Source organism: Oncorhynchus clarkii, chromosome 2 (genome assembly GCF_045791955.1).
Source record: "Oncorhynchus clarkii lewisi isolate Uvic-CL-2024 chromosome 2, UVic_Ocla_1.0, whole genome shotgun sequence".
NCBI classification, from domain to species: Eukaryota; Metazoa; Chordata; class Actinopteri; order Salmoniformes; family Salmonidae; genus Oncorhynchus; species Oncorhynchus clarkii.
Window position 1 is genome coordinate 63,961,020 of NC_092148.1, and position 27,655 is coordinate 63,988,674.

Sequence of the window (27,655 nt, forward strand, 5' to 3'; positions counted from 1 at the left end):
TTATGAAGCACTTCCATAACTTGAGGATTTCCCTGACTTTTCAAAATAATATGCTAAGTACAGTAAAGGTATACATTGTGCTATAATCCACGACTTCAACCTGCTATTAGTGGACAGAAAATATCACTATGTCATGAAACTCACCTGGTGGGACTGGTGTGGCCTGTTTGGCCCTGCTGTTGCTCTCCACCCAATCATCAAACCTATCTAGAACAAGAGCATGTATTTATAAGTTCATTTGAAAGGGACTTCCTCATTTTCACCATACTATTGTCTGAGGGCAGTCCACTGACTAGCTCTCTGGAAGTTTCCTGAGACAACGGACTTGGAACATATTTCTATTTCCTCTTTGTAAGGTTGTGGAGCAGCGTTGTAACTGTCTAAGAAAGTATGTGGCTGTTTCATCATATTTCATTATCCAAATTCTGAGGCTGTTATATTATGATAGTTTGTTAACCAATCTTTATAGAATGATGATTTTAGTTTTCTATGTCTGATGTGTGCCTCGTAGATTGTGGTGATATAGCCTAGGCCCAGGTAAAGAACATTTGTTTTTGAGAGGGGGAGAGGAGAGGGATGAGGTCAGATTATAAATGGCCTATTTGGATGTCTCTTATTGACATTGGATTTCTGCATCTTAAAGGTCCAATGCAGCTGTTTTAATCTCAATATCAAATTTATGGGTAACAACTTAAATACCTTACTGTGATTGTTTTCGTTGAAAATTGTGAAAAATAAACAAATAGTTTCTTAGCAAAGAGCAATTTCTCAAGCAAGAAGAAACCACTCTTACACTTAAATTATCATAATTTTCAACATTTCACAGTATTATTCCGTACGTTTGTTTATGTGTAACTCTGTGTTGTTGTTTTTGTCGCACTGCTTTGCTTTATCTTGGCCAGGTCGCAGTTGTAAATGAGAACTTGTTCTCAACTGGCCTACCTGGTTAAATTATTACAACATCATAGTGTGGAAATGTATATAAAATACAGGAAAATCATGTTTTTGACTGCACTGGGCCTTGTATTATCTATACAAACTCATCATATAAGCTGTGATATCTTTCTCTCTACCATAACAAGATGCTACAGCTAATATTGTATCTTTGTATTGATGTATCTTTTTGGCTCTGTGGCTTTTTTTAACCCCATGTCATCAGTAGGAGTGAATAGTGAACGGATACGAGTAAACGGCAGTTCCTACAGTAAATTGAATAACAATGTGATTTGTGTACCAAAAGCTTGGCAAGTGTCATTATATCATTACAGTATCACTCAGGGCATTGTGCCAATATAGATTCAGAGTTTGCGCCCAAAAGCGTCCCTGAATGCCACTCCTATGATGAGAACCAAAACAATTGTGCAATCATGTTTGTCAGGCCTGAAGCTTTTTTTTTGTAAGAGTTCAGTAGACAGTACTACTTAAACAATAATGCTGATACTACTTCATCTTGTTGTTGCAGTCTCTGTGTGAAAAGGTGTGGTCTGCTGCCTGCACCACTCAGCATGGACCCAAAGAAGAAGACTGTGTGGGAGAACCTGCGTGAGAAGACCAAGACCCAGTTCAACAACATAAAGAAGAAGAAGACCCCTGGGAAACTGGAGAAGAAGAAGCCCAAGCCCCTGCAATACAGGCGCAGTATATCAGTGCCGGACCTGAGGTTTGTTCAGGCTGAACCATCTCCCACAGACAGTGCCTTCTGCACAGCCCCAGACGCCATCTTCTTTGACAGCTCTTCAGGCTCCGGTGATAATACCTCTGTTAACTCAGTCCCTCTATCCACTGACAGGCTGACTGCAACTGATGCAGGCCCCTCAGGTAGAAAGACTGTGTATGATTTGACTTTCATAGATAACATGAATGTATCTGGATCTAAAATGATTGCACCGGTGGAGACACAAACTCTCTATGAAGAATCTGAAGAGGAGGACATGGCAACCTTTATGGGTGGAATCCACACACCATTAGACAAACAGAACACACCTGCAGAGAGATCTACTTCTTATGCTTCTTCTTCTTCAGCAGTGGACAGAGGAAAGCCACCTACCCCGAGATCAAATTCTCCACATATTCCTGTGCCCACACCAAGATTGGCTGCTTCAGTAGAGAGAATGAATATTTCTACAGAAAGATTGTTCTTCTCTAAAGACAGAGTGGTCACTTTTAGCGACAAAGTGAGTGCATCTGCTGAAAGATCTGCCTCTTCTGTCTCAGACCAAACAAACCTGGTTACAGAGAGACTGGCTGCTTCCAGGGAGCGAGGGAAACAACCAGCAGAAGTTAGATGGTCTGTTCCTACAAATCCACTTGACAGACTGAACATCTCTCCAGATAGATGGTCTCTGCCAGTGGACAGGGCAGACAGAATGGGCACCCCAGACAGGATGGGCACCCCTGCAGACAGTGGGGACGGTTCTGTGTGTGGAACCCCGTTCGAGGAACAAGCCTACTCGTTCTGGCCCACTGACTCTGAGGACCTGGATATGAGGGAGCCCTCCTTCTCGACAAACATCAGAGACATCTTCTGCAGGGAGCCCCAGGAAGACATTGAGGTCAGATACCATACTAACCTTGTACTTTACAATACCCTCCACAGATATAGATATAGACCTACTGCATACAGTGTAAAGTCTAAATGCGGACTGACAGATTTCACACGTTTTGATAGAAAATACATGTTTCTATGTGACAGTAATACAGGAGGATAGTTTAGTGACCAAGACACAGTACAGTGTGTTAAAGCAGTGCATTTTCACTGGGGTCTAATTAGCATTTGCAAGCTCTTTTTTCATATTCAAATACTGTGGTCTGGGTTTTCACACCCTTGAGCTGTTATGCTGACTCTATGCCTAGAAGTTTTCTATGATCAGTCTCCAGATCAGCTACAATAGATATACTTTAAAGTCGTGGATTGTGAAACCCTAATTGCTACATCCATTTTTGGACTAAATTAATGATATATACCCATTGAATTTTGAAGAATTATAACTTAGGAATTCCTTATGAGCTTAGTTCAACTATCATAACTCATCAGAACCCAAAATATGAAGTTGTTTTACTCTCAATGTTTGTAAACAATGTAAATGTGAGAGGACTGGGCATTTGAAATGTTTTGATTATCTTAGTACTTGCAGGATTTGTTTTAGAGTACTCGAATGAAAAAATATATATAATAATTAGAAAACGGCCCGCACTGGATTTCTGTTGTTGCATTTATCTATATGCCAACAGTACGGAACAATGCCTAATTGATCATAACCATTACAGATAACACATCCTAATTGCTAAATTGCCTCATATATATATATATTTATATATAATATCGATGAAAAAAATATTGCCATTTAAGATTAATTTATTGAAACCATAATATCAAATCTTTGAACACAATCTTCAAAAAGGCAGCTACATCAGAAGTGGTGCTTGCTTATAGAAGCCTTATGTTAGGAATCAAAAGGACTATGTAAAGGTAAGTTAGGTAATTAAATGTCAACTGAAATCAAATTGCCCCATATATACTGAACAAAAATATAAACGCAACATGCAACAATGTCAAAGATTTGACTGAGTTACAGTTAATATTAAGGAAATCAGTCAATTGAAATACATTCATTAGGCCCTAATATATGGATTTCACATGACTGGGAATACAGATAGGAATCTGTTGGTCACAGATGGGCGTGGATCAGAAAACCAGTCAGTATCTGGTCACCATTTGCCTCATGCAGCTTGACACATCTCCTTCGCATAGAGTTGATTAGACTGTTGATTGTGGCCTGTGGAATGTTGTCCCACTCCTCTTCAATGGCTGTGCGAAGTTGCTGGATATTCAGTTCCAGTTTCTTTGTGTGTGATAAGCATATGATTTCTCATGGATAGGGACATGTGTTTTGGTTAATCATGTCAAACAATCTGGATTTGAACCTTTATTTTTAGCCATTTCCAGAAATGAGAATTCAACCCAAAATGATGATGGCGCTGGACCATCTGACATGAAAAGGAAATCGGACAGTTTGATGAAAAGCTTTAAATAACGACAAAAATCCAGGTCATGCAAAATGATTAACCAAAACACAGGGCCCTACTCATGGAGTTAGTTGTGCTGTGATAGGAGAGCTTGAGCTGGTCCAACGCTCTTAACCGCTAGGCTACCTGTCGCCCTGTTTTCAATTTTGACCAGAGTTATGAAATAAATCAGACAGTTTTACAGTATTAGAAAAAAATGAATCTCTGGTTAAAGATCGAGTTCTGACTTCCGTTTGAGTACTCGATTAAACACTGTATACAGTAGCTTAAAAACATGCTTAAAACGATCATTTTGATTTCATGGACGGTCAGTCCTTGTATCCATAGAGAGTGGTTACGAAACAGAGGCGGTTGGCCGCTTTGTTACTGTTTAAAATAACATTCTATCTTTAAGACAATGCTTCAGTGATTCTTTGTCAGAAATCCCATTGCAGATAGCAATCCCTATACTCATATAATGTATATGCTGAGCAGAAGAAACCTTATTTTAGTAGCTCTTATGCTGACCTGAAGTCCCGTCCATTGTATTAAATGTAGATCTGTCTTATTACAAGGCCAGACATTGTTGAGGCTACAAACCTGCCTTACTGGTTGCCGGTACAATTATAGTACCTGAGGTTAAAAAGTGGTAAACAACGTGACTGAACATGATAACATCTACATTTGTTCCATTCTTTGTAGATGTCTTTTTGATAAGCTTACATTTTTTTCTCTCCCTTAGTTACCCAATGAGCACAATGACTTCTATGCCCAACTCTTGCAGGGTCAAGCAGGCAACAATGTGAGTACTGGACTTGGATGTCCTGACCTTGTCAATGATAATGGACAACACTAAGATTTTAGACTATAAAGCATCATATTAATGTGATTCCTTTCCTTGACAGGCTGTGGCAGCAAGGGGCCCACCAGGTCCTATCCAGAAGTACCTCCTCACCGTCAACCTGAAGGAGGGCAGGAACCTGGTCATCAGAGACCGCAATGGTAAGTGGACGAAAATAACCTGGTACTTTTGGAGGTCTACATATGGATGAATGTAAAGTCTGAGGCATGCTGGGTATATTGATAGACGCATACTTTCAACTTGAGAAGGTGTCCCTTATGCCGTGAGTAGGATGATGACAAAGCAATTCATCATATTTACTTTGTTGATCTTGATTTTGAACATGTCATCAAGAAAGTATTTTTTAGTTGAAGCACATACATTACAAAGGGCCCCTAACTGTGTGGAATGTATTTTTGACAGTGATTCCAGTCAGACCAGAATCTGACGCCAAAACACACCCAGGAGCCTTCCCTTAACAACATGTGTGGAGAAACAAATGATGTGGTATGGTTTTCATAACCAATGCAAATTTAGATGCAACATGTTTTTGTCAGTTGGAGAGTTCATGCAATGTTTCACTGTTGCTGTTAAATAACATTTTCCCGCCACAAATGACAAGCTGCCACCTGCTGGAGGTTTGCTAAAATACATCCTAGGAAGTTAGGACCTCTGCTGTAATTCGTAGTGTTCTGAACACATTGAAGGAAATCCCTAGTCTTAAATCACAATGGTTGTAAATGTTTATGTTAACTTATGTCATACTTATTATTTTGGTCTGTATAGGACAGTAGATGTTGATATGTTGGCATGTCATAAACTGAGTATACTCAAGCAATAATGTACGAGGGGGTGTGATATATGGCCAATATACCACGGCTAAGGGCTGTTCTTAGGCACCACGCATCGTGGGGTACCTGGACACAGCCCTTAGCCATGGTATATTGGCCAAATACCACAAACCTCTGAGGTGCCTTATTGCTATAATAAACTGGTTACTAACTTACTTAGAGCAGTAAAAATACATGTTTTGTCATACCCATGGTATTACATTTTTTTTGTTTGACCTTTTAACTAGGCAAGTCAGTTAAGTACAAATTCTTATTTTCAATGACGGCCTAGGAACAGTGAGTTAACTGTCTTGTTCATCGGTAGAACAACATATTTTTACCTTGTCAGCTCGGGGATTCAATCTTGCATCCTTTCAGTTACTAGTCCAACACTCTAACCACTAGGCTACCCGCCGGATATACCATGGCTGTCAATCAGCATTCAGGGCTCGAACCACCCAGTTTATAAAAAACATTAGGATCACCTGCTCTTTCCATGACATAGACTGACCAGGTGAATCCAGGTGAAAGCTATGATCCCTTATTGATGTCACTTGTTAAATCCACTTCAACCAGTGTAGCCAACTTGAGACAACTGTGGGAAGCATTGGAGTCAACATGGGCCAGCATCCCTGTGGAACGCTTTCAACACCTTGTAGAGTCCAAACCCCAACGAACTGAGGCTGTTCTGAGAGCAAAAGGGGGCGCAACGGTGTTCCTAATGTTTTGTACACCCAGTGCATGGCATTCCATTATAGACAGCAGATAAGATACCGAAGGCTTGTGGAATACTGCTGACTGCTTGGGGTTTGTATCCCAAAATTATTGATTGTTATATTTAATATTTACTGAATATGATGTAGTCTCCCCTTCAAAATACAACTAAAATATTTCTCATATGCATACCTCAATTGTTCAATTTCTCAGTCATCTGCCCACTGTCATTGTGGGCTTGTTGGGATGCAATGCAATTGGTTTGGGGAAGCAGCGACCTCAACTGTCCATAAACTGAATTGCTGTTTGAAAGACACAACATGGACTTTATTCATTTCTCCGCTGCTATTGAAAACCAAACATCTCTGGAACATTTTGTTTATTTTATTTTATGAACATATCGGTTGGAGGTTTTTGGCTGAAATTCAATCAAACATGTTTTTTGTCTGCAATCTTAAGTTCCTCCTCTTTGCCTGGCTGACCGCTGCTGCCATATGCAGGCTATATTATTTTCTCTATGTAACCCTCAGCTTGTGCTAAGGTTTCTTATGTAACTGTCGCCGTGGCTTCACTAACCTTGTCGTCTCGGGCCACAGCTCCCTGCTAGTTGAGACCTTACTTTTCCTGACAGGATGGCACCATGATGATGATGCAATACCCACACGCCCCTTGCCTCTCCACTGTTTGCCCTACAATCAACACGGTGCCTGAGACCCACCAACACCATCCACTGTCATTACATATTCTGAAAGGACCCTCGCCACCAGCCCCCACTTCTCTTTTTTTGTTCTCCCCTTTTTTCGCGGTTAATTTCAATGGTCACCATTCTGTCACGCCAGAGCTTTTCTCCTCACTGGCTGCCACATTCTCCTCCTGTCAAGTTGCCTGGAGGTTTTCCTGTCAGACTGGCAGGGCGGAGCTGCTGTGGGTCCTGCCTGCCTTTGGGAGATGTTCATTTGGAGTGGGGAGCTGACAGGCCTGACAGCCCATCCCCACAGGGCCTTTGTCATGTGATTCAAGCCTCCCTGCAGGTTCTCTCAAGCACCCTTTCATTTCTCCATACAAATGAAGGCATGGGACTGGCTTTCATTTTTCAGGCAATCTTCATACCATGGCTGAGACAAAGACGCCCCGTCCCCCCACCCCACCACCAGGCCGACTTACTTAACAGGCTTGTGAGATTAACACTGGTTGCTCCTGGTTTCAGGACTTTATTTGCTGGTTGCTTCATGCTGGCGAGAGTTTCTTCTCTTTCACAAATAAACAGATACATCCCTCTGTTTTCATAAATACATGTGCGGTGTACCTCATCCCTGCATATCTCAGTCTCTGTGTGTTCTAATTGGTGCGGATCTGACTGGTTTCCTGTCATATATATTACATTTTGTACGTTTATTTTTTAATACAATTGTTGTATAAATGACACCCCTTTGCAAGTACGAATTTGTCTCATATCATGATTGATTGTGTTGATAATCTGATATTGCTTTTATCTGCAATTTTCTGAACATTCCGTTTTGTTTTTGAATCTCTAGGTACAAGTGATCCTTATGTCAAGTTCAAACTGGAAGGGAAGACGATTTACAAAAGCAAAGTTGTGTATAAGAACCTAAATCCAAAATGGAGCGAGTCCTTCTCCTTCCCCCTGCAGGATCGAGAGCAGGTTGTTGACGTGAGGGTGAGTGTCACGTTGATTTGTTGTTTTGACTTAGTTTGTCTAAGTAACACCTACAAATGAACGGCAATGGACTTATACTGTCATAAAAGTGACAGATTGACACTCTAATCATGTCATAGCTATGGCCTGCAAAGGATACAAAACTGACATGCAATAACAGTTCATTGTGCCAAACCTGATTGACATACAGTTTTTATATTGAATATGGTGTTTCTAACTGTTGCAGGTCTATGATAAGGACCTAACCACTGATGACTTCATGGGTTCCAGCACGATTGTCATCAAAAACCTTGAATTAGACAAGTGAGTAATACACATGCTCTGCTAATCACTCAGTGTATTATCTAGTAAACTGCAGTACGTCTCTGTCTCTCTTTGTCCAGGACCGGTGAGATGGTGTTGAGTCTGGAGGACCCCAACAGTCTGGAGGATGACATGGGGGTCATCGTCATGGACACATGCCTCACTTTTAGAGACGCTACTATCAAAAAACGTGTAAGCCTGATTTGATTTGAGTCTAATGTTACATCCCTAATTTTCAATGTCAATATTTTCAATCACTATATTTTCAAATTTTCCTGATTTTTTTTCTTCTTCTCATTAACAGAAATGGCACCAGAAAAAGAGGGTAGGATCTAGAATGTTCTATTTTCCACTGGTCTCCTTTCTACTTGCATAATTTAGTTGTGTGCATCTTATTCTAAAATCTGTTCAATGTCAGTAAATGCCAATGTCTATTGCTAGAATAGACATACAGTACTAGACTTACTAACAGTACAACCATTACTTTAGTCAGAGAAATCCAAATATGGCTGAGATTGTGCCTGATATCCAGCAGCAGGGGGCAGTAGATCACTGTATTATATATGACTATCATAACAAAGAGCGAAGTATAGACCCAGGATTTAGTTTTTTGTGCATGCATTTTCAACCTTAAATAATGTATTTTGTACACATGGTTTCATAATGACAAGTTGTATTTTCAAGTGTCAGACTAAACCATGCATATTTACTTGTTGACTAAGCACAGTTTGGAGTAGAGCCTTTATTGGGTTTAATATACAGCCCTTAATACAGCTCTCTCATTTGAAGCATTGTGATGAAGGCTGAAATTGGATGCAGTTAGTGTTGATGTGTTTTGGACTGGTGCTCTTCTCATGATGGTGCTTGTGGGTTTATTCTCACACCTATCCAGTCACTTCATCTGCCACTGTTTCATCTCTCTCTGAATCTGAGTTTGATGTTAAACAGGTAAGAAATAAAGCACAATTCACATAGTCACTGTATGCTCTGCAGATGGATAAATGGGCAGATAGAAAGACAATGTGAAAATGTTCATCACATCGTGGTGCAAATGTACCCTGTCATTTGGCAGAGGCAGATGGCGGTACCAAGACATTTCGGTGGCCGTATGACAATGTTAATGTGATGTTTGAACCCATATTTTTAGCAAAGATGATATTTCTCTAAATTACTGTTCCATTTGACACCTATCTGATGGCCGGGACTGAGCACTAAGCTAGTCATTCTTCATCTCCCACTGCTACTCCCCACTCCTGTTCACTCTCAACACTACCACAGAGACAACTACCACAGAGACAACTACCACAGAGACAGTGAATGGCAACTGCCCCAGTAAAACTCTGTTTCTGTGCTTTGCTTGATAGTGTTTCTGTCTGGAGGAGGCCGTGTGGGAGGAGGGGTGGGGTGGAGCTCTGATGTTCGAGGCACATTGCCAGTGTGGGATGCCGAAGATTCGCGAGGTTGATAATTCCCAGGCATAGCGGGCAATAACCCAGATGTTAGGATGTAATATCACAGCTGTGGATGGACAGAGCCGAGGTACCAGCCAAATGGACCTAGGTTTGAGCTCATCCTGCTCGTCCCCATGCTGTCCCACCATATGGAAGCAATCGCATACCCCTTTTAGGACCAGGAATAGACTCTCTTTAGGGGCCACTTACAGTTAAGTGGAATTGTTTTATTGGCCGCTGAGATAGAACTCTGTCCAAGATAAACACTTGGGATGACTTGGCCAGGCCCTACTTTATGTCGCTCCTCCACTCCTCTGTATTCCTCCTCTGTAGAGAGCAGAGCAGGGGTATTTATAGGGCCGAGCAGCGCTGTGCCGTGGTATTCCATGTTAATGCAGGTCCCTGAGACCGGCGTACAGGCTCTGATCCCCAGCAGCCTGGGCCCTGGGCTGCGGAGTGGGCGGTGACCCTGGAGAGAAGGGGAGAGGAGATGGGAGGGACTGGGTGGCAGGGGAGCCGTTTGAAGCTGTGCCGGCCAAGGCAGCAGAGGGAGACAGAGTATCAAAGAGGCCAGAGCAGATTATAGCCCTGCTCTTTAATTAGTCAGCCCACACAACCTCTCTCTCTCTCTGCTGTTTGTTTTGAAAGAGACGGCCTATCACTGCACAAGCTCAAGGGAACTTTAACACAGGGACACATATCAAGGCCTGTTTCTCCTCCTCTGTTTCCCGCTGTGCCACGGCAGGACCGTTGGATCATTTGGGAGGGGCTGTCCTTGATGTCTCAGTGTTTTGACATCCTGGACATTTAACACCCTAATAGTTGATTTTAGAAATTTGATTGGACAATTGAGATAAGAGATATCACTGAAGACAGTCAACATTTTGGTTTGGGATTCAGTGAAGAATAGACCAATGTGTACAATGCTGTGTATATCATTCCCAGACTGTATGTACACCCGTGCATAATTTGCTGATGAGAGGGTTGTGTGGTTGGATTGCATCATTACTCACTGCTGCCTGCTGTCTCCTGTGCAGTATGCCAAGTGTCCTGCCTCCCCCCACTCTGTCTCTGGGTCTGTGATGAGTGGGACTGTCACAGCCAGGGACATCTGGCTGCTGTGCTCTGCTCACTGACATTCCCTCTCTCCAGGAACTGCACCTCTCCTCGCTGGTGTGGCTCTGCTGCTGTCACTGGAGATGGGCTAATGTTCTCAAACAGAGAGGGTCTGGAGCCTAGCGGAGTCCTACAGTACTTTCATACAATCCATATATGTAATGCCAGATTTGAGGGGCAGGTGAATGAAGTGGGGTAGCCACTCAGAGTGTTTTGTCATGGAGGGAGTCCTAATGTAGCTGTGTGTCCATGTTTGTGTCTCTTAGGGAGTCCAGAACCAAAAGGGGAACCAAACCCAGCCCCAAGATAAAGCCCAGATCCAGCGCTCGGCTGAGGCCACCAAGAACAGCCAGCTGTGGAGTGGAGTGTTTGGTATCACCCTGGTAGAGGGACAGGACATGCCTGAAAATGTCCAGGGGGACATCTATGTGCGCTACAGACTGGGAGAGCAGAAGTACAAGAGCAAGGTGAGCTTCTTTCTCAATCTATTTCTCCTTGGGTTTTTTTGCCTCCTCCATTCCTCTTTTCTCTTCCCCTACCCTTTTGCACATGCTCTCCACTGGCATTTCACCCCCCACTTTCTCTCATTCTCTGTCTCTCCCTCTCTCTCCTTCTCTCCCTCCCTTTCTCTCAGCAGGGGCCTGTCAGTGGCTCACCTCCACCTTGGCTCACTGGGGCATGGCAGAGCAGCTCATTAGACTGGGCCACTGTACAATCTCCCTACTATGCTCTCCTTCAGGTGGAGGGCTTCACTATGCTTTACTTGATTTGCATACCCAGCATGCCCTGCTCATCTACCTCTACTTGTTGGCCTCCCCCCTGATGATTCCGCAGTGCGCCCGTCTTGTGTTTTCATGTCATTTCTCTGTAAACCTCTGGTTTCGTTTCAGCTTGTTTGTTGAACAAAGCTAATTCTAATTGGATGCTGTCAGTGTTTACGATCCCAGAGAGGAGGCTGAGGTGCGCTCACACAAAAAACCCTCCTCTCCTCTCCCCCGCCCCTTCCTGGTAGCACTGAATGAAGACTTAATCCACCTGTCATGTAGTCTCTGCTCACTGTGACACTGCATTAAACCTGACACTGCTCCACACCAGGCTCTGTGTGTGATTGTGCCAGTGCCCACCTACGCTACAGTACTGTATCAGCACTCTGCTCTTTCTCTCTCCCCCAGAACCTGTGCGTTCAAGCCAACCCTCAGTGGAGGGAGAGGTTTGACTTCAACAAGTATGAGGACTGTCTGGAGCCACTGCAGGTGGAGGTGTTTGCGAAGAGAGGCAGGAAGAGCGAGGAATCCTGGGGAATGTGAGTATTGATTTGCTTGATTCTGAGTGTTGTTTTTGTGGTACGACTGCTGTTCTTTGAAATAGACATATGCATTGCTTGCTGTTTGGGGTTTTGGGCTGGGTTTCTGTATAAGCACTTTGTCTCATCTGCTGATGTTAAAAGGGCTTTATAAATATATTAGATTTGATTTAAATTTGATTCTTATTAAGTAGTGATATTGAAGACTGATCCCATCGTTATCTAGGTTTGAGGTGGACCTGTCCAGGCTGCCAGTAGCCACTCAGCAGCTCTACACTCATGTCCTGGACGAAGACAAGGGCAGGCTGGTGTTCCTGGCCACCCTCAACCCCTGCAGTGGGGTGTCCATCAACGAATTCAACAAAACTCCCCTGGAACAGCCAGACGAGAGAGACCAAATCCTAGAGAAATATGTTAGCATGTTTAGTGACATATTACTATTTATTCATGCCACTTTTGACATTTTACATGGTTGAATTAATATAAGTGCTACCAGTAGATAAGTAAGTACATTTCAAAAGCTCTCTAGGAATACTAGCTTGCGTTAATACATTTAAGTAAGACTGGTTTGTATCGTTTTATTTTTGCAGAGTTTGAAGAACTCGCACAAAAGTTTGAGGGAGGTTGGCTTCCTTCAAGTCAAGGTTGTCAGTGCCACAGATCTCACATCAACTGATCTCAATGGTGATGTATCACTCCACTTTTAGTCATTACCGTTTTAACTGGTTAAGTTACATGGCTAAGTTCATCTACAATTGCACACACATTTTAACACAGCTTTCTTCTTTCTTTGCAGGGAAAAGTGATCCATTCTGTGTACTGGAGCTGGGGAACAGCAGGCTACAGACTCACACCATCTACAAAACACTCAGCCCTGAGTGGAAAAAAGTCTTTACATTGTACATGTGTTTTTACTTGGTCTTTTAGTGTACTTTGCATACATTGATGCAAGTGAATGTATTCCTTCGGATTCGGACTAACTGGTTATCTGTTGGCAGCCCAATAAAGGACATCCATGATGTTTTGGAGCTGACGGTCTTTGGTGAAGACGGAGACAAAGCCCCAGACCTTCTGGGCAGAGTGGCCATTCCATTACTCACAGTAAGTTGGGGATCCTTGGATTTATAAGGGGCTTATAGTTTATTCATTGACATTGACAAGTCGTAAAACATGTCATGGGTCAGAGAGGTGCTATTGATTGTAATGCATTTTCCACCGCTACAGGTTCAGAATGGACAGCAGGTCACCCGGGGGTTAAAGAAAGCGAACTGGGGGGGTCCGGCCAAAGGGACCATCTCACTGGAGATGGAGGTCCACTATAACCCAGTAAGAACTCCCTGGCTGATTCTAGCCTAGCTAATGCTCTTTGACAGATGACCCAGTCATATACCCAACTCACTGTATACTGAGTTTTCCAATTGCATTGAGTTTCCTTCTCATTGCTTTTGGATTGGATTTGTCTTTGATCATTTGTAATATCTTTCTCAGGTTAGAGCCGGCATAAGAACCTTCAAACCAATAGAGGAAAAATTCCTGGAGGACAACCCAAAATTTGCCAAAAAGGTTTGTTTTAGCAATGAATTTTAGGCCTATATAATCTAAAATTCATGATTTATACACATAAAGCATGGTAGACACAATTTGTCGGATGAAGGAGTGAAGTGTGAGTACTGGAACATGCCCCTCATATAACAGAAACAAAGCTGCCACAGGCAAGCAGCATAGAAGCTTTGATTGGTCATAGTCGAACTAATTGGCTTTATTAACTCCAGACATCAAACTAGTAAAGCCACACAGCAGCAAATAAGGCCTTGAGTAAACCTGAATAAACCTGCTTATGAATCATACACATAAAGCCTTTAATCAAGTCATGCTAACTGCCATTTGCCATCTGATTCTCCCATTAGGTCCTTGCCCAGAATATCTACAGAGTTCGGAAAATCACCATGGCACTGCTGCATACGTTACAGTACATTAAAAGCTGTTTTCAGTGGGAGAGCAGGCAGCGGAGTATAATAGCCTTCCTGGTAAGTCATTGCCCCATGTTAATGAACTAGCGCCAAGCCTTGGGCTGTGCAAGTGGTGTCTCTGTCCTATTTCACTGCAGAACATTTGAACCCTTTCCTTCTATGTGAAATAGATAATGGACAGTATGGTTAAATCAGGTATACATATCTAGATTCTTGTTACTGTTTCTCAGTCACGTACTTCCAATGAATCGAAGCTCCCATCTTCATTTTGCATTTGAAAGTAAAGTAGAAGCTGTGCTCTATCCTTTAATTCAAACCCCACTTGTCTTCCTTCAGTGTTCTTCTGGCACTAGGGCTTTATGTGAAGGGCTTCGGTCTGGCCGTTTGGTCATCTGACTTCCTGGTAAAGCATTCCCCCTGCTCTTCTGTGTGGAGGAGGAGTGACAGTCGGCCTGGGAGATTTGAACCTTGTATAAATGTCTCTGTTTAGAGGTTTTAATGAGGCGTTGTGATCTATTGCCCTAAGCTGAAATAATCTTTATTTCACCCCGTGAATCCCCCTTAAAGTACATGTAATGTCATGATTAAGAGCATCCTCTTGCCATAAAGCCCTGGCAGCGTCAAGTCAGGGTGAGGAAGCGGTCACAGACAGATCCCTTTCTTCACAGCCTTTATTCCTCTCTATGTTCTGTTTCGGGACGACGTGCATTTCATACCTGGTGTATTCTTTAAACCCTGCTCACTGATCCTCAGGTGGATGTCCCCTCAGGCAATGGCCTGGCTCACCATATCAGAGCCTGTGGTACAGGTATAGACAGACAGACAGACAGACAGACTGACTGACTGACTGACTGACTGACGGACGGACGGACGGACGGACGGACGGGACGGACGGACGGGAATGTAGAGTATATTGTATGCAAATAGATAGGCAGAGACTTTGAGGGAGAAAAGCAGGTAGTCAGCCATGCGGGCGGGCAGGAGAACAGGCAGTCAGGAAAGCAGGAGGGTAGGCCGGCTGACAGGTCAGCGGTATAGGGCCATCTCCTGGCCCCCATCTAAAATGAGATGCTGTGCAGGCCACCAGAGTGTGGTAGTCTTTCTTTTTCACTTCTACTACACCTGCTGTTCAAGACAAGCCCACAAATAGGAGATCTGGGGAGGGAAAAACAGGGATTACTCTGGCATACCTCTGCCAGAAATATGTACATTATTTTATTACTGTGTGGTAAATAGATCTAAATATGTATACTGTAAGTAGATAGATCTTTTGTTGATTTAGTATGAGCATAGTGCTCCTGTTGAAAGTAAGGAAATGTTTTCTGTGTGTTGTCTTATCTTCATTGGAGGAAGATGGACAGTTTGGTACCCAGGCAGTTCTATTTAGAGACAGACACTGCAATAGAGCAGTCTGGCTATCTGCAGTCCACTGAGCCCTATGGCTTCCTCTGGAATGAGGTGTGCTTCCCAAAGCGCTGGTGTCAAAGGTGCCTGAGACTTGCCTGAGGAGAGAGTGAATCAGCCTGCTGATAAATAAGTAGTGTTTATCACCCACTCACCAGCAGATAGAGTTAGACCGGAGAAAAGTTCTGATTTCTAATCAGGCATCTCATCCACAACACCTCACTGCATGATGAGCAGCAATAATCAAAGCCGGAATATGGCCTTCGGATCGACAGTCAGAGAACTCCTGGGCGTGAGTAAAAACACAGACAGACAAAATCCTTGCCATGTGAGACGAGAGGGCAGCCGAGGGGCCTTGACAGCCATTACAAGCCCTGTGACATACCACTACACACGCTAGTGCCCTGGCCCTCTGCGGGGTCAGCGACAGCACAGCCACACTAGGGCCACTCCTCCTCACAACAAGTCCTCATTTGCAATTAAGTTTGTGTTTGGAGCCATCTGAAGCAGCATGCCACCGTGTGCCTTAATGAAAGCAGCTCCCTCTCCTATATTTATATCTTTAGGCATTGGTAATAAGGTAACTGATTCAGACACTGACAGATGGCCTCTGCTTGCCTCTTAGATGTGCATAATTAGAAGACTGTCTGCTCTTTTCTACAGCAGCACTCTGCCTCTGCTTCTCAGAATATGCTGCTAGGAACGGCTGCAGTGTTGGCTCAGCCTTTAATATACATTACAATACATTATTTATCAGCCAGCTAGACCATTCCTGCTGTTTTACTCCATATGCATCCTGTAATGCATTACCGCTGATGTGGTTTCATCCCAGGACTGTGGGATCATTCGCTAGTGCCTTACCAGGAAGCCTTAGCCACCAAGCTGCTGTAAGTCCCATAGGCTAATGCTCTGACCTGCTCACAACATGCAGTATACATTGCTGCTCAGATGAAGCAATCATTTCAGGGAATGTGGATCTTCATGTGTGCGTTATAAAATACCTTTTGGTATGTGTAAAGTATTTTTAGTTTGTGTGAGAGATTTGTCTGACAAAAAGTTCACTGCAATCTAATCTCCCATGAGCTGCATTGGCAATGTTTTGCCCTGTAGGTCTGCATCAGGTCTGGTCTATGTTAACAGAGGGATGTATGGAGAATGTTAGAATTTTTTATAAACTTCTCAGGCACATAACTTTTCCCTGTGACAATCAGAGAACTATGTATTCTGAGTAAATTGGGTATATAATGTACTCTGTTTGGAAATCAAGATTGATGGCTCATCAGGCGTTCTACTGCCATAGAGTAATATAATGCGAAGAGGAAGCCTCGAAGGAATGCAAACTTCTGCAGCACTGTCATTTTTTGCAAGGCTGGAGGTTACTGATTCTGATTGCGTTGTCTCCTTTGTAAGTGAAGTTATTTTCCACCCATAGGTTTGTTTTAAAATGGCGACTTTCTAATTAGGCCATGTTAAAATAATCTTTCTCACACATAAAAAAAAAATTATCCTGCAAAAGCCTCACAAACCTCATCAGTGAACGGAAATGCAAACAAGAAATGTATATATTTTTCAGTGCTTGTTTATGCTACAGTAATGAGCTTAGGAAGTGCCTTTTTCTAAAGTTTGACAACGGCATGTCCCCTTCTTCTGAGAGAGAGAGAGCGTGACAGCTAAAATCTTCATCAAATAACTCCCTTTTAAATGTGCTTCTCCCCAACACTGAGCTAGATGAATGTGCTATACATCAGCAGCAACTGCAGAGAGAGGGGTCACCCAGAGTTCTTTCCTGCAGACATTTTCAGTGCCTGCAGAGGGAGCTATAGCACTGCTGAACTATGTAGTGGAGAGCCTGATGGGAGGTCACTTACTGCTCCCAACTAGAATCCTTCATGGGAAAATACTGTGAAAGTGAAATCCTCCATTCTGTGGATCCGCTGGATCAACAGAACAGAAGTTTCTCAAACATACTAAATGAGCATGTATTAGCTGGCCATATTAATCTGTTTCAGAAGTTTAAAGTTGAGAACAATTTTGATTTAGATGAAATGGATGTAAGTATAAAAATGAAAAGGGGTTCATTTACACTTGAAAGCTGATTTTGAGCTTTGCTGTCATTAGAGCGCTTTAAGTATTTAGGTAGAATTAATATTTAACATATGAGCTAGTCTCGTCTGTCAGGAGTTCTGACTAGGAAGAAACCTGTATACCTTATGAGATTATTTGAACCATTTTCTTTTTGACACTGCCAGGTAGCAACTGTTTTAGACATCATTTGACAGCCTGTGAAATGCTGATTGCCTCTCATCACAGAATGTAAAGATGGTATTTGATAAATGTTTGATCCGGTGCAGCTGTAAACACAGTTGGCAGCTGCCAAGGCTGCTTTTTTGGGCTGATAGACTCCTTGTCTCCCAGATGAGAGCAGGACAGGGTCAGATCTGGATCCAGTGGTCCCGGGGGACCACCTGTGAGGTGTCGCTGCACAACCCCCCCTCCGCGCCGGCCGGGGCTATTACCCAGAATACCAGGACGGCCAGGATCAAAGGCATAATCAGCGCTGTTATAATTATTCTATTTAACACCGTCCCCCAAAATGACATGTTTGGTGAGCACTGATCGTTTTGGTTTACTGCAATGCAGTAATGCAGTATGTATGACCAGAAGAGTGTGAGAGGAGTATAAAGTCAAACTGCGTGAGTGCCTGAGAAACTTCCTCTCGTTCCTTTCTCTGCATCTGCTTTCTTTCTGTTGAAAAAGTTGGAGGACTGTGTGTGGCTCGGCTGGCTGGCCTTAAAGGAGTGGGTTCTTGCTGTCTCAGGGGGGTTACACTCTTAAACTCTATGGCTGTGGGAGTTCTCACAGAGTTTGCAGTGGGAATGTGGCAGGGAGGGAGAGGGAGACAGCCCTTGATGGTGATGTGTGTGTGCATGATTTAGAAAGTAGTCTGAGATGTATTAATTATTAATGAATAGGATATTAGTATCTGGAAACATTAAGCGATGCCTTCTTTTAAAAAAATAATCAGTATTGTTGTTATTGAGTCGCCATTGTGGATTGCAGTGTGTCAGTTGACAACTCTTGGGGCTAGCTGGTAACCGTAACCTTGAGATGCTTCCTCTTATAATACAGAGAGCCTTTCTCTGGCAGACTGTTGTCCTCTTTCAATTAGAGCGCTAAAATAACAGATTTCCTGCAAAATAATAAATGTTATATGCAAGTTTATTTTAATAATTCATTGGCTTGTATTGTGAAATATATTCATTTTCATAAACTTTTTGAAATATGACAAAGTGGCATGAAAGAGGATAAACAAGCCAGATGATGTTGCTGTGATTAACACTGCAGGCCTCTGTGTTGGTGCATCTGCCGTGGTGCTTTGTCTGTGTGTCTGTAGCGGTTTTACAGTCAGGTCCAAAATTATTGGCACCCTTAGCAAAAAAAAGAATGTATAAAATAAATAAAATACAAATACTGATGCTCTATGCTCAAGAAACGTAATAATACAAATGCTCTGAGAAATGTATTCTCTCAAAAAGATAGGGGTAAAATTATTAGCACCCCTGTTTTCAACACCTGACCTCGCGAGAATGACTACCCTGAGCCTTTTTCTAAAATATTTTATCAGATTGGAGAACACGTTGGGAGGGATCTTCCTCCATACAGAATCTTTCCAGATCCTTGATATCCTTCGTCTCTGCTTATGGACAGCCCTGTTTAATTCAAACCACAGGTTTTCAATGGGGTTGAAGTCCGGAGACTGAGATGGCCATTGCAAAATGTTGAATTTTGTGGTCAATTAACATTTTGGGGGGGATTTTGATGTGTGCTTGGGGTTATTGTCTTGCTGAAATATCTACTTGCGGCCAAGTTTCAGCCTCCTGGCAGAGGAAACCATATTTTTGGCATACATGTCCTGGTACTGGGTAAAGGTCATGATGTCGTTGACCTTAAAAAGGGCCTCAGGACCAGTGGAAGCAAACATCAAAGCTCCACCACCATATTTTACAGTAATTATGGGGCTATTTTCTGCATATACAACTTTATTTCGACGCAAAACGCACCACTGCTGTTCATGGCCAAAGAGCTTTATTTTCATGTCGTCCTACCAGAGCACCAGTTCCAATCCAAGTGCCAACGCCATTTAGCAAACTCCAGGCGTTTACATTTGTTGAATGACAAGAAAATAGAGCTCTTTGGCCCCGTGGTGTGTGCTGTATCATAATGACTGCCTCTAACACGCTCACCACCTTCCCAGTCACAGAGGACACACCTCCCCAGGCGGCTGCTGCAGAGCCTGCGACCTGACCGCCCCTGTGTGTTGCTGTGACTGGGCAGGATTCGGCCCCGGCACGCTAATGTGTCTGTGAGTCGAGCTGACAGGGAGGGAAGGGAAATAGAGTCCACGCCACTCCCTCCCTCCCCACCTCCTCGGGGGGAAAAGGCTCGCATGGCGGATCTGTCACCCAGGAGGTCGCTCAGTGTTAACGCTCCCGACACGGATTAAACACTTGTGGCCAGTGCTGGAGCTTGGGGTCGGAGTGGCCACCACTGACAGGCACCACGGGGCCCCTGCTGACCACCCTGGTCCAACCCTGGTCCAGCCTCACTCCACCCTGCCTCCAGATATGCTCCAGCCTTGGCATGTGTCAGACAGCCAGGGAGACAACGGCTAACACCAGGCCTGCAAGCTAATGCTAATACCCTGCCGCTCTTCTCTTGTCTTCCCTTCCCTTTGATAAAGAGCCCACTATTACTACTGTACTGTAGTACTGGCACCTAACTAGCCGCAGAATTTTCTTAGCTAACATTAATTGATTTGGAAACCTTCAATTTCCTTGTTTTATTAATCATTATTCAGATAAACTAAATTAGATTCATAAATATTAAATACATTTCCAGATTAGAATTTGATTCAAATTGATGGAGTTTAGATATTAATTTGTTAGATTTACTGTTGTTCCATGGCATACACTACTTACAAGCCACTGTAGTAAGTAGAACAAGAGTTTCTTAAAAAAAATATATATATGGCCAGAAACTCTTCTATGTATACCAATGGTTTATTTGTGTGAACTGTGTATACATTCTTTTGTGGAGCTTCTACAGCTGATATGGATGGTCATGCTCAAGAGGGAGATGAGATTTCCCCTTTATCACTCTCAGTAGAATGCAGCATCTCTCTTTTCTATCCCTCTTTTTCGCTCTCGCTCTCCCTAGTCGATAAGACTTGAGCTGAGCATATTTTAAATATTTATTCAGCGTTAGCTCCGAGCACCATGGCTGCCCACACACTCTACCTGCCCTGCAGAGAAATCTTATCTGCTTCCTCTCTGCCTCCGACACCCCCTGAAAGCCTGTCCCCGTATTGGCCCGAGCTCACCACAAATTACATGTCTCATTGCTCGGGGTTTACACATGCTTTAAAGCCTGCCGCCCAGTAGCATCCCCAACATTAGCCCTCAACCAGACTCTCTGTCCCAGCCTGGCCAGTGGGGGCCTTTGATTCATTATAAATCCATTTTTTTTTTGTATTTTAATTGAGGAAGCAATGCAGATTACTCCTAGTGCCCTTGATTTCACCCAGAAAAGTACATCTATATTACGTTTTTCCCCCTTTTACATGTTGGTATTTTGATCTGTCCCACGCACGCACGTGCACACACACACACACACACACACACACACACATACCCCTGGAGCCTGTAGTCAGCCTTGTTAAACTTATTCAGCTATGTTCATGTAATCTGGCATCCATCCACATCCCCACTGACTGACCGCCATAATGCTGGTTGGCTTTCTTCTCTCCTCTCTCTCTGCTCAGTTTTTCTCTTAGCCACAGTAGCTTTCCAAGCGCAACCACGGGTAAATATGAGATGAACACAGAAGAGAAAATATTTCCCATTAGAGCTGTTTACAGTAGTATTGTATTTGTAATTACTGTGTCCTCTTTAACACATGCGTAATGTCCGGTTAATGAGTGATACGCTATTGGTAATAATTGCTATAATTGTAGGATTAAATATAATTCTCTATATCATCACATTTCATTAGTTGGCATATGCAGTATATACTGTGGTATATGTTTACATGAAGCTGTGTAGACATGCCGGGTTTGGCAGACCTCCTGTCTAGTGTTAAAGTCTGTCAGTCAGTAGTCTGGGTTGGTAGACTGGGCCTCTCTCCCATTAATCAATTTGCAGGATGGTAGAAACTCTTGAAGAGGGCATCTTTGTCCTTTTGTTCCTGCTGCGGTCCCCTCTCCCCCTCCTGGGAGAGTGTGGGTGGTGTGAGCTGCCATGCTTGCTCAGCTTTAAGAGTTATTTTATTCACACTTTTAATCGCTGAGTGCTTTATTATTAGGTGCTGGATTCTGCTGGCCAGGGGATCTGCATGAGAAGGCGCAGAATGCATTTACTGGAATCATATTAATGGCACTATAAAACAAATCTGTCAGCCTGTTGTTAACCCCGCTGGCAGAGTGGCGCTGCCCAGGGTCGGCCCTTCTCCAGGCTCTTACAGGTGGCTAAGGAGAGTACATCTCCATCACCTACTCCAACGCGCGCTAATAGTTTTATTAATTCATTATTTTCCCCCTAGACACCCCATGCATGCATTATCATGCAGGCATTTTTCAGCTAAATGGTGTTTGTCACGGGAGGTTTTCTACATGAAAGACACTCCTCCCAGACATACTAACACTTGTTCAATTACAAGTCGTTCATTTTCCGTTTCTGCTGTGTGGAAACGTACCTTTCAGGTAGATCATTAATTATTAGCTTCCCTGCTTTCTGTTTGTTGCTTTATGTCCTTTTGGTGAAATAAATGACTGCTTTACCGCTCATGTAACATATTAGTGTTGTAGTATTTTGGACATTAAGGTTCCTGTTGTCATGTGTAATTTGTAGCGGGATAGAAAATACGTCAGGAAGGCTCTCAAGACTGAAATGAAATATAGCCCAACTTTGAGGCCAATTAAAAGGTGGATTATTTTCAATATAAATTTACACTTAAGCCTGACAGGTTGCACTTTGTCCACACCGTCCTTTAATCACTCACGCTTGGCGCTAATAAAACATAAACCACTTAGCGGGGAATTAGTTCCATCTCCATTTCACAGAAGCAGCAGAGAATGTGAGGAGACAGGAGGAAAAATATACCTCTGCTCATTAATGAGGGATATCTGACGGCTAAGAGGCAGCTCTGTGCGCCTGAGCGAAGGAATCCGAGAGGCTTTCCCAGATGTTCACAGTAAAATGTGTATTAGTGTTTAAAAACCGAGAGGGAAGAATTGAGAAGATATTTCTGACAGTTTTGGTTTATACCCTCATTTAGGCGCTCAGTTTATACAAAAGGCATTGTATTTCTCTAGGCTTTTATCTTGTCCACCAAGCCAGAGCGCGGTGAGCTGAAATTTGCATTAGTGGGCGATTATGAATACCTGTGACAGATTCTCTCTGCCGGCTCCCTGGGAGGAAATGAATTGGCTCCCTCTGTTGACTCGCACAGGAAGACAGAGACCAGGCAATTAGACTTTAGTGGTTTATGTAGCAGCTTTTGCAGGGAGGGCAAGGGGGTTCAACATTCCTGCTGGGCTCATGTCAGTTTCCAGGCAAATTTTATTCCTTTCTTTTTATTTTAAAGGGAAAACTCTGGATATGACAGGCTACCTGTCTGCCAGCCTGCTGAATTCCTGTGGGTTGAAAACAGTGTCGCTTTAGAATAGCCTCGTGCGAATAGAGGTGACAACATATGACGTAGGTTATTCATAACCTAAAGGACACATTTTGAAGCTACCTCCACACATCATGCATATTCATTTTTTACCTTTAGGTTTTTCCACCAGTGTTAGTCGTCGCTGCATAATTCAACTCATTTGTTATGGAGAAATTACAGTAACATATTGTTCATATTAGGTCTTCACATCTTGGTTATCCCACCGTGTTTCTGCTTGTTCCTACACTTCACATTACTCAGATATTATTGAACGAAGCCTAGGGCTGTGAGGGCCCAGTGTTTACAGCATTACTCATGGTTCACGTTTCCCTGGTGGCAGTTTGAATCCATTGAACCTAGGCCTTGTGTGGCAGTAGGTAGACTGCCCCAGAGCCAGTAGGGCTGGAGACAGGCTGATATGACAAGACCAGTCTGCTGTTTACAGGGCTCAAATGGAGGCCTGAAGGCCCCACTGGTTCACATCCTGTCTCAGGACTAAGTCAAACATATTGTTACTGTAACAAGCCCCCAGCAGTCCACACTCAGACTGCACAGCATGCTATTGTAGTGAGCTATTGGAGTGCAGGCATCCCAATTCTCATTTCATTGGGTGTTCTAAGTTACTAGGTTTGTTTTCTTTCAACCTTTTGGTTAAGTTCTTCCTCTCATGAAAACAAAGTTTAAGAAAAGAGGAGTTTTTGAACCTTTCAAAGATTAAATTGTATTTTATCCCCAGGTTGTAAGGGTAGGCAACAACACAGCTTCAAGTTCCTTGGAGTCCACATCACAAACAAACTATTATGGTCCAAATACACCAAGACAGTCGTGAAGAGGGCACGACAAAGCCTATTCCCCCTCAGGAGACTGAAACGTTTTGGTATGGTCCCCTGATCCTCAAAATGTTCTACAGCTGCACCATCAAGAGCATCCTGACTGGTTGCATCACCACCTGCTATGGCAACTGCTCGGCCTCCGATCGCAAGGCACTATAGAGGGTAGTGCGTATAGCCCAGTACATCACTGGGGACCAGCTTCCTACCACCCATGACCTCTATACCAGGTGGTGTCAGAGGAAGGCCCTAAAAATTGTCAAAGATTCCAGGCTTACAAGTCATAGACTGTTCTCTCTGCTACCGCACGGCAAGCAGTACGGGAATACCAAGTCTAGGTCCAAAAGACTGCTTAACAGCTTCTACCCCCAAGCCAACAACTAATCAAATGGCTACCCGGACTATTTGCATAGACCCCCTTTTTTTACGCTGCTGCTACTCACTGTTTATTATATATGCATAGTCACTTTACCCCTACCTACAGTACTTGTACATATTACTTCAATTACCTCGACTAACCTGTACCCCCGCACATTGACTCGGTATCAATACCCCCTGTATATAGCCACGCTATTTCATTGTGTTACTTTTTGAAACTTTAGTTTATTTAGTATTTTCTTAACTCTTATTTTCTTAACTGCATTGTTGGTTAAAGGCTTGTAAGGAAGCATTTCATGGTAAGGTCTACACGCGCACGTGACAAATAAAATTTGATTTGATTTATAGAATGGCGTATATCCATTACAAAATAAAAAAATGTCAGAAATGGGTAAAATGAATGTCTACGCCAAGTGTTACCCAGTAATAGATTTAAACTAAATTTGGAGGACTTTTTTAAATTTCTTCACGTCAACGGGCTAGTGCGCTCCTCCTCACACATTGTGGATAATTCCAGCTAGAGCCAGACTCATTAGGCTGTCACTAAATGGGTTTAAATGCAGCCGTCCAATTAGTGCTCTGCTGTGAAGTGCAGTGGGTGTTGTTCGCTGTTCTTAGCGCCGCTCCTTTACAGAATTATGAGGGATTACTCATTCAGTGTGATCCATCTTATTTCTACCAGGGGTCTTGGCTTTTCTCACTATCATCGCTGTGGAGAGGTAAACGTTGCAAATGCTCCTCCAGTTGCCATATGCGCCTTGTCACAGTCAGACAGCCGGAATGCTTCCCAATCTAAGAGGGTTAGATATGCTGTATAAGAGACAGCCTACTCTTGTCAGACTTTCTGTTCTGCAGAAAGGGACACTGCCAGCACATGTTATCTCTGTAAATAAATTTGATTTTGGAATATTAAAAATCCTTCCCAAAGGTCTCTTACTTCCCAGCCACTAAGAGGGGGCTCTGATGCTGTATAGCAGTGATCATCAAGTAAATTCAGCTGTAGGACAATTTGTTTTCTTGTGCGGATGGTCAGGGGACCAGAACATAATTACAAATCATTTGTAGACTGCAAATTGATCACAAGAAGCCAAAACAGATATAATATTTGACTAGAACATAATATTTCAAACATTGCTTACATTTGTATATGATCACATATCTCTCTGTTATGCGTGGGAATACCTTGAAGCTGATTTGCTGGTGTTTTTACAGTCTTTTATGTCCAACAATGAAAAAAACATTGTGCTCAGAAAACTTAGGCCGCCAGTTGGGGTACCCTGCTGTATAGTGTCGTGGCATAGCTTTGCAGTCTGCTGTGTTGTTCATGGGGCTTGGGTGGTGGGTAAACCCATTGTTTGTTTTGAGTGGTGAATGCTGGGATGTGGGGGGAGGACATTGTGTCCGTGATGTCTGGGCTTGGGTTCTGGCCCATGTTGTATGAGGGCAGTGCCACCCGCCGTGCTGTATCCGTGTTGTTCATGAGTCTCCCCCTCTCCCACCCTGTCCTTCCTGTCCTTCCAGATCTTCATAGTGACGGTGTGGGCCTGGGAGCTCTTCATGCTGCCTCTCTTCCTGCTGCTGCTCATTGGCTGGAACTACTTCCAGATCACCACAGAGAGGATCAGCAGCAATCAGGACCTGGTGAGTGTCTCCTATATTGTACTGTACTCCATACAGCTCTGGTCTATACTACACATGTCACAGCAGCTCTTCATGTTTCTCCTGGCCCACTCACCGGTCAGAGAGACAGGAAACACAGGGATAAATACACTGGGGAAAATAAGCGACACCTGGAGGGGGTGGAGACAATCACAGGGACAGGTGAAACAGATCAGGGCGTGACAAGAGTATGCCCTTAGCATCATTTTTTGCTAAATGTATTAATAAAAAATATATGTATTTTTTTTACCATGTTGATACCAATACAGTATTATTTCAGCAATGTTGTATGCTGAAATAATACTGTATTGGTATCAACATGGTAAAAAAAAAAAAAAAAAAAAATATTTTTTATTGATGTTGTGTAGATACTGTTGTAGACAAAGTGCATTGAGTACATTCTCAAGATGACATGGCTATCTCCTCTGTATCAAAGCCTAGGTTATGGAAATCAAGTCTCCCCTAGCCATGTCTGTAAAGGTTAATGCTGTTCACACTTCTCAATGCCCTCCACTTTCACTGTGTTGTAAACCATCTCGACGGCCGGGGCCTTGGCCTGCAAACATCCCCTCCCTGCAGCAACGTCCCCATCCCCAACCCTAGCTCACTGATTGTTTGAGGCTGCTGGCAAAGATGCAGTCCCCGGGAAATGTTAAAGCCTGGATTCACCCTCATATCCAGTGTGGAGCCTCTTTCACCTCTCTGTGACCCTGTGCCCGGCAGTAACACAACCCTGTTCCCAGGCAATGTCACAGTGTGCACCATGCAGGGGTCAGGGATGACTTGATGTAAAAGGATCTAGGCAACAGCATCCAAATTAAATGTTTTTTTCCTCTTTCTGTTTTTCTGTTGTGTTTATGTTGTGAAGAAATTAGATTGCTTTGCTGTGACAGTGCTCTTGTGAGGAAGGCCCTCTTTCACCTCTCCTTTTGTGTGAGGTCACCCCTGTGATGCCGTCTCTATGGAAACAGGCCTCTCCCAATAGGGGTATATGTACTAGAGCAGAATTTCATTACTAGGTGTTTGTTCAAAATGCTCCAGTGCCCGCGTGTGTCCTTGTCCATTTGAAAACACACTACCTCTCTCCATTCTCATGTAGGTGAACATGAACATGACCGATGATGAGGAGGAAGATGAGAAGGTATTTTATTTCCTTAATTTTGGACTATTCTATAGTATATTCTGTATGCCAGCTGTGCAAGTTCTAGTTGGGACTTTTGCATAGTTCCACTGGAAATCCTTTCTCAGAAGCTTGTCTTTACCCAAGAAGAGAACATTTCATGCACTCAAAATTAGGACAGACTGTAGGTAAACAGTAATAGCATGTGAACAAAGACATTTCCTTCAGCACCTGCAGTCTATTTCATTGAGTATTCAGTATCACTATAAATGTGCTCTGCCGCAGTGTCCCAGCCCCTTTAAACTCCAAATCTATGCTAAACTGCATCATTAATTGACGT

The 27,655-nt window shown here is 43.2% G+C and overlaps 1 protein-coding gene across 1 annotated transcript in view; it reads left to right on the forward strand.

Moving 5' to 3' along the window:
• The first annotated feature begins 255 nt into the window (after positions 1 to 255).
• The window catches only part of LOC139371815 (multiple C2 and transmembrane domain-containing protein 2-like), a 40,117-nt gene continuing 12,717 nt past the window's right edge, over positions 256 to 27,655 (forward strand). The window contains exons 1-19 of the mRNA XM_071111963.1: positions 256 to 388; positions 1,463 to 2,552; positions 4,748 to 4,807; positions 4,911 to 5,007; positions 7,926 to 8,068; positions 8,295 to 8,371; positions 8,452 to 8,563; positions 8,676 to 8,696; positions 11,205 to 11,405; positions 12,111 to 12,241; positions 12,468 to 12,654; positions 12,832 to 12,925; positions 13,038 to 13,140; positions 13,240 to 13,342; positions 13,466 to 13,567; positions 13,730 to 13,804; positions 14,149 to 14,268; positions 26,058 to 26,177; positions 27,295 to 27,336. Coding sequence (XP_070968064.1) covers positions 1,506 to 2,552; positions 4,748 to 4,807; positions 4,911 to 5,007; positions 7,926 to 8,068; positions 8,295 to 8,371; positions 8,452 to 8,563; positions 8,676 to 8,696; positions 11,205 to 11,405; positions 12,111 to 12,241; positions 12,468 to 12,654; positions 12,832 to 12,925; positions 13,038 to 13,140; positions 13,240 to 13,342; positions 13,466 to 13,567; positions 13,730 to 13,804; positions 14,149 to 14,268; positions 26,058 to 26,177; positions 27,295 to 27,336 — 2,835 coding nt within the window. The 5' untranslated portion in view covers positions 256 to 388; positions 1,463 to 1,505. The remainder of the gene's footprint in view (positions 389 to 1,462; positions 2,553 to 4,747; positions 4,808 to 4,910; positions 5,008 to 7,925; positions 8,069 to 8,294; positions 8,372 to 8,451; positions 8,564 to 8,675; positions 8,697 to 11,204; positions 11,406 to 12,110; positions 12,242 to 12,467; positions 12,655 to 12,831; positions 12,926 to 13,037; positions 13,141 to 13,239; positions 13,343 to 13,465; positions 13,568 to 13,729; positions 13,805 to 14,148; positions 14,269 to 26,057; positions 26,178 to 27,294; positions 27,337 to 27,655) is intronic.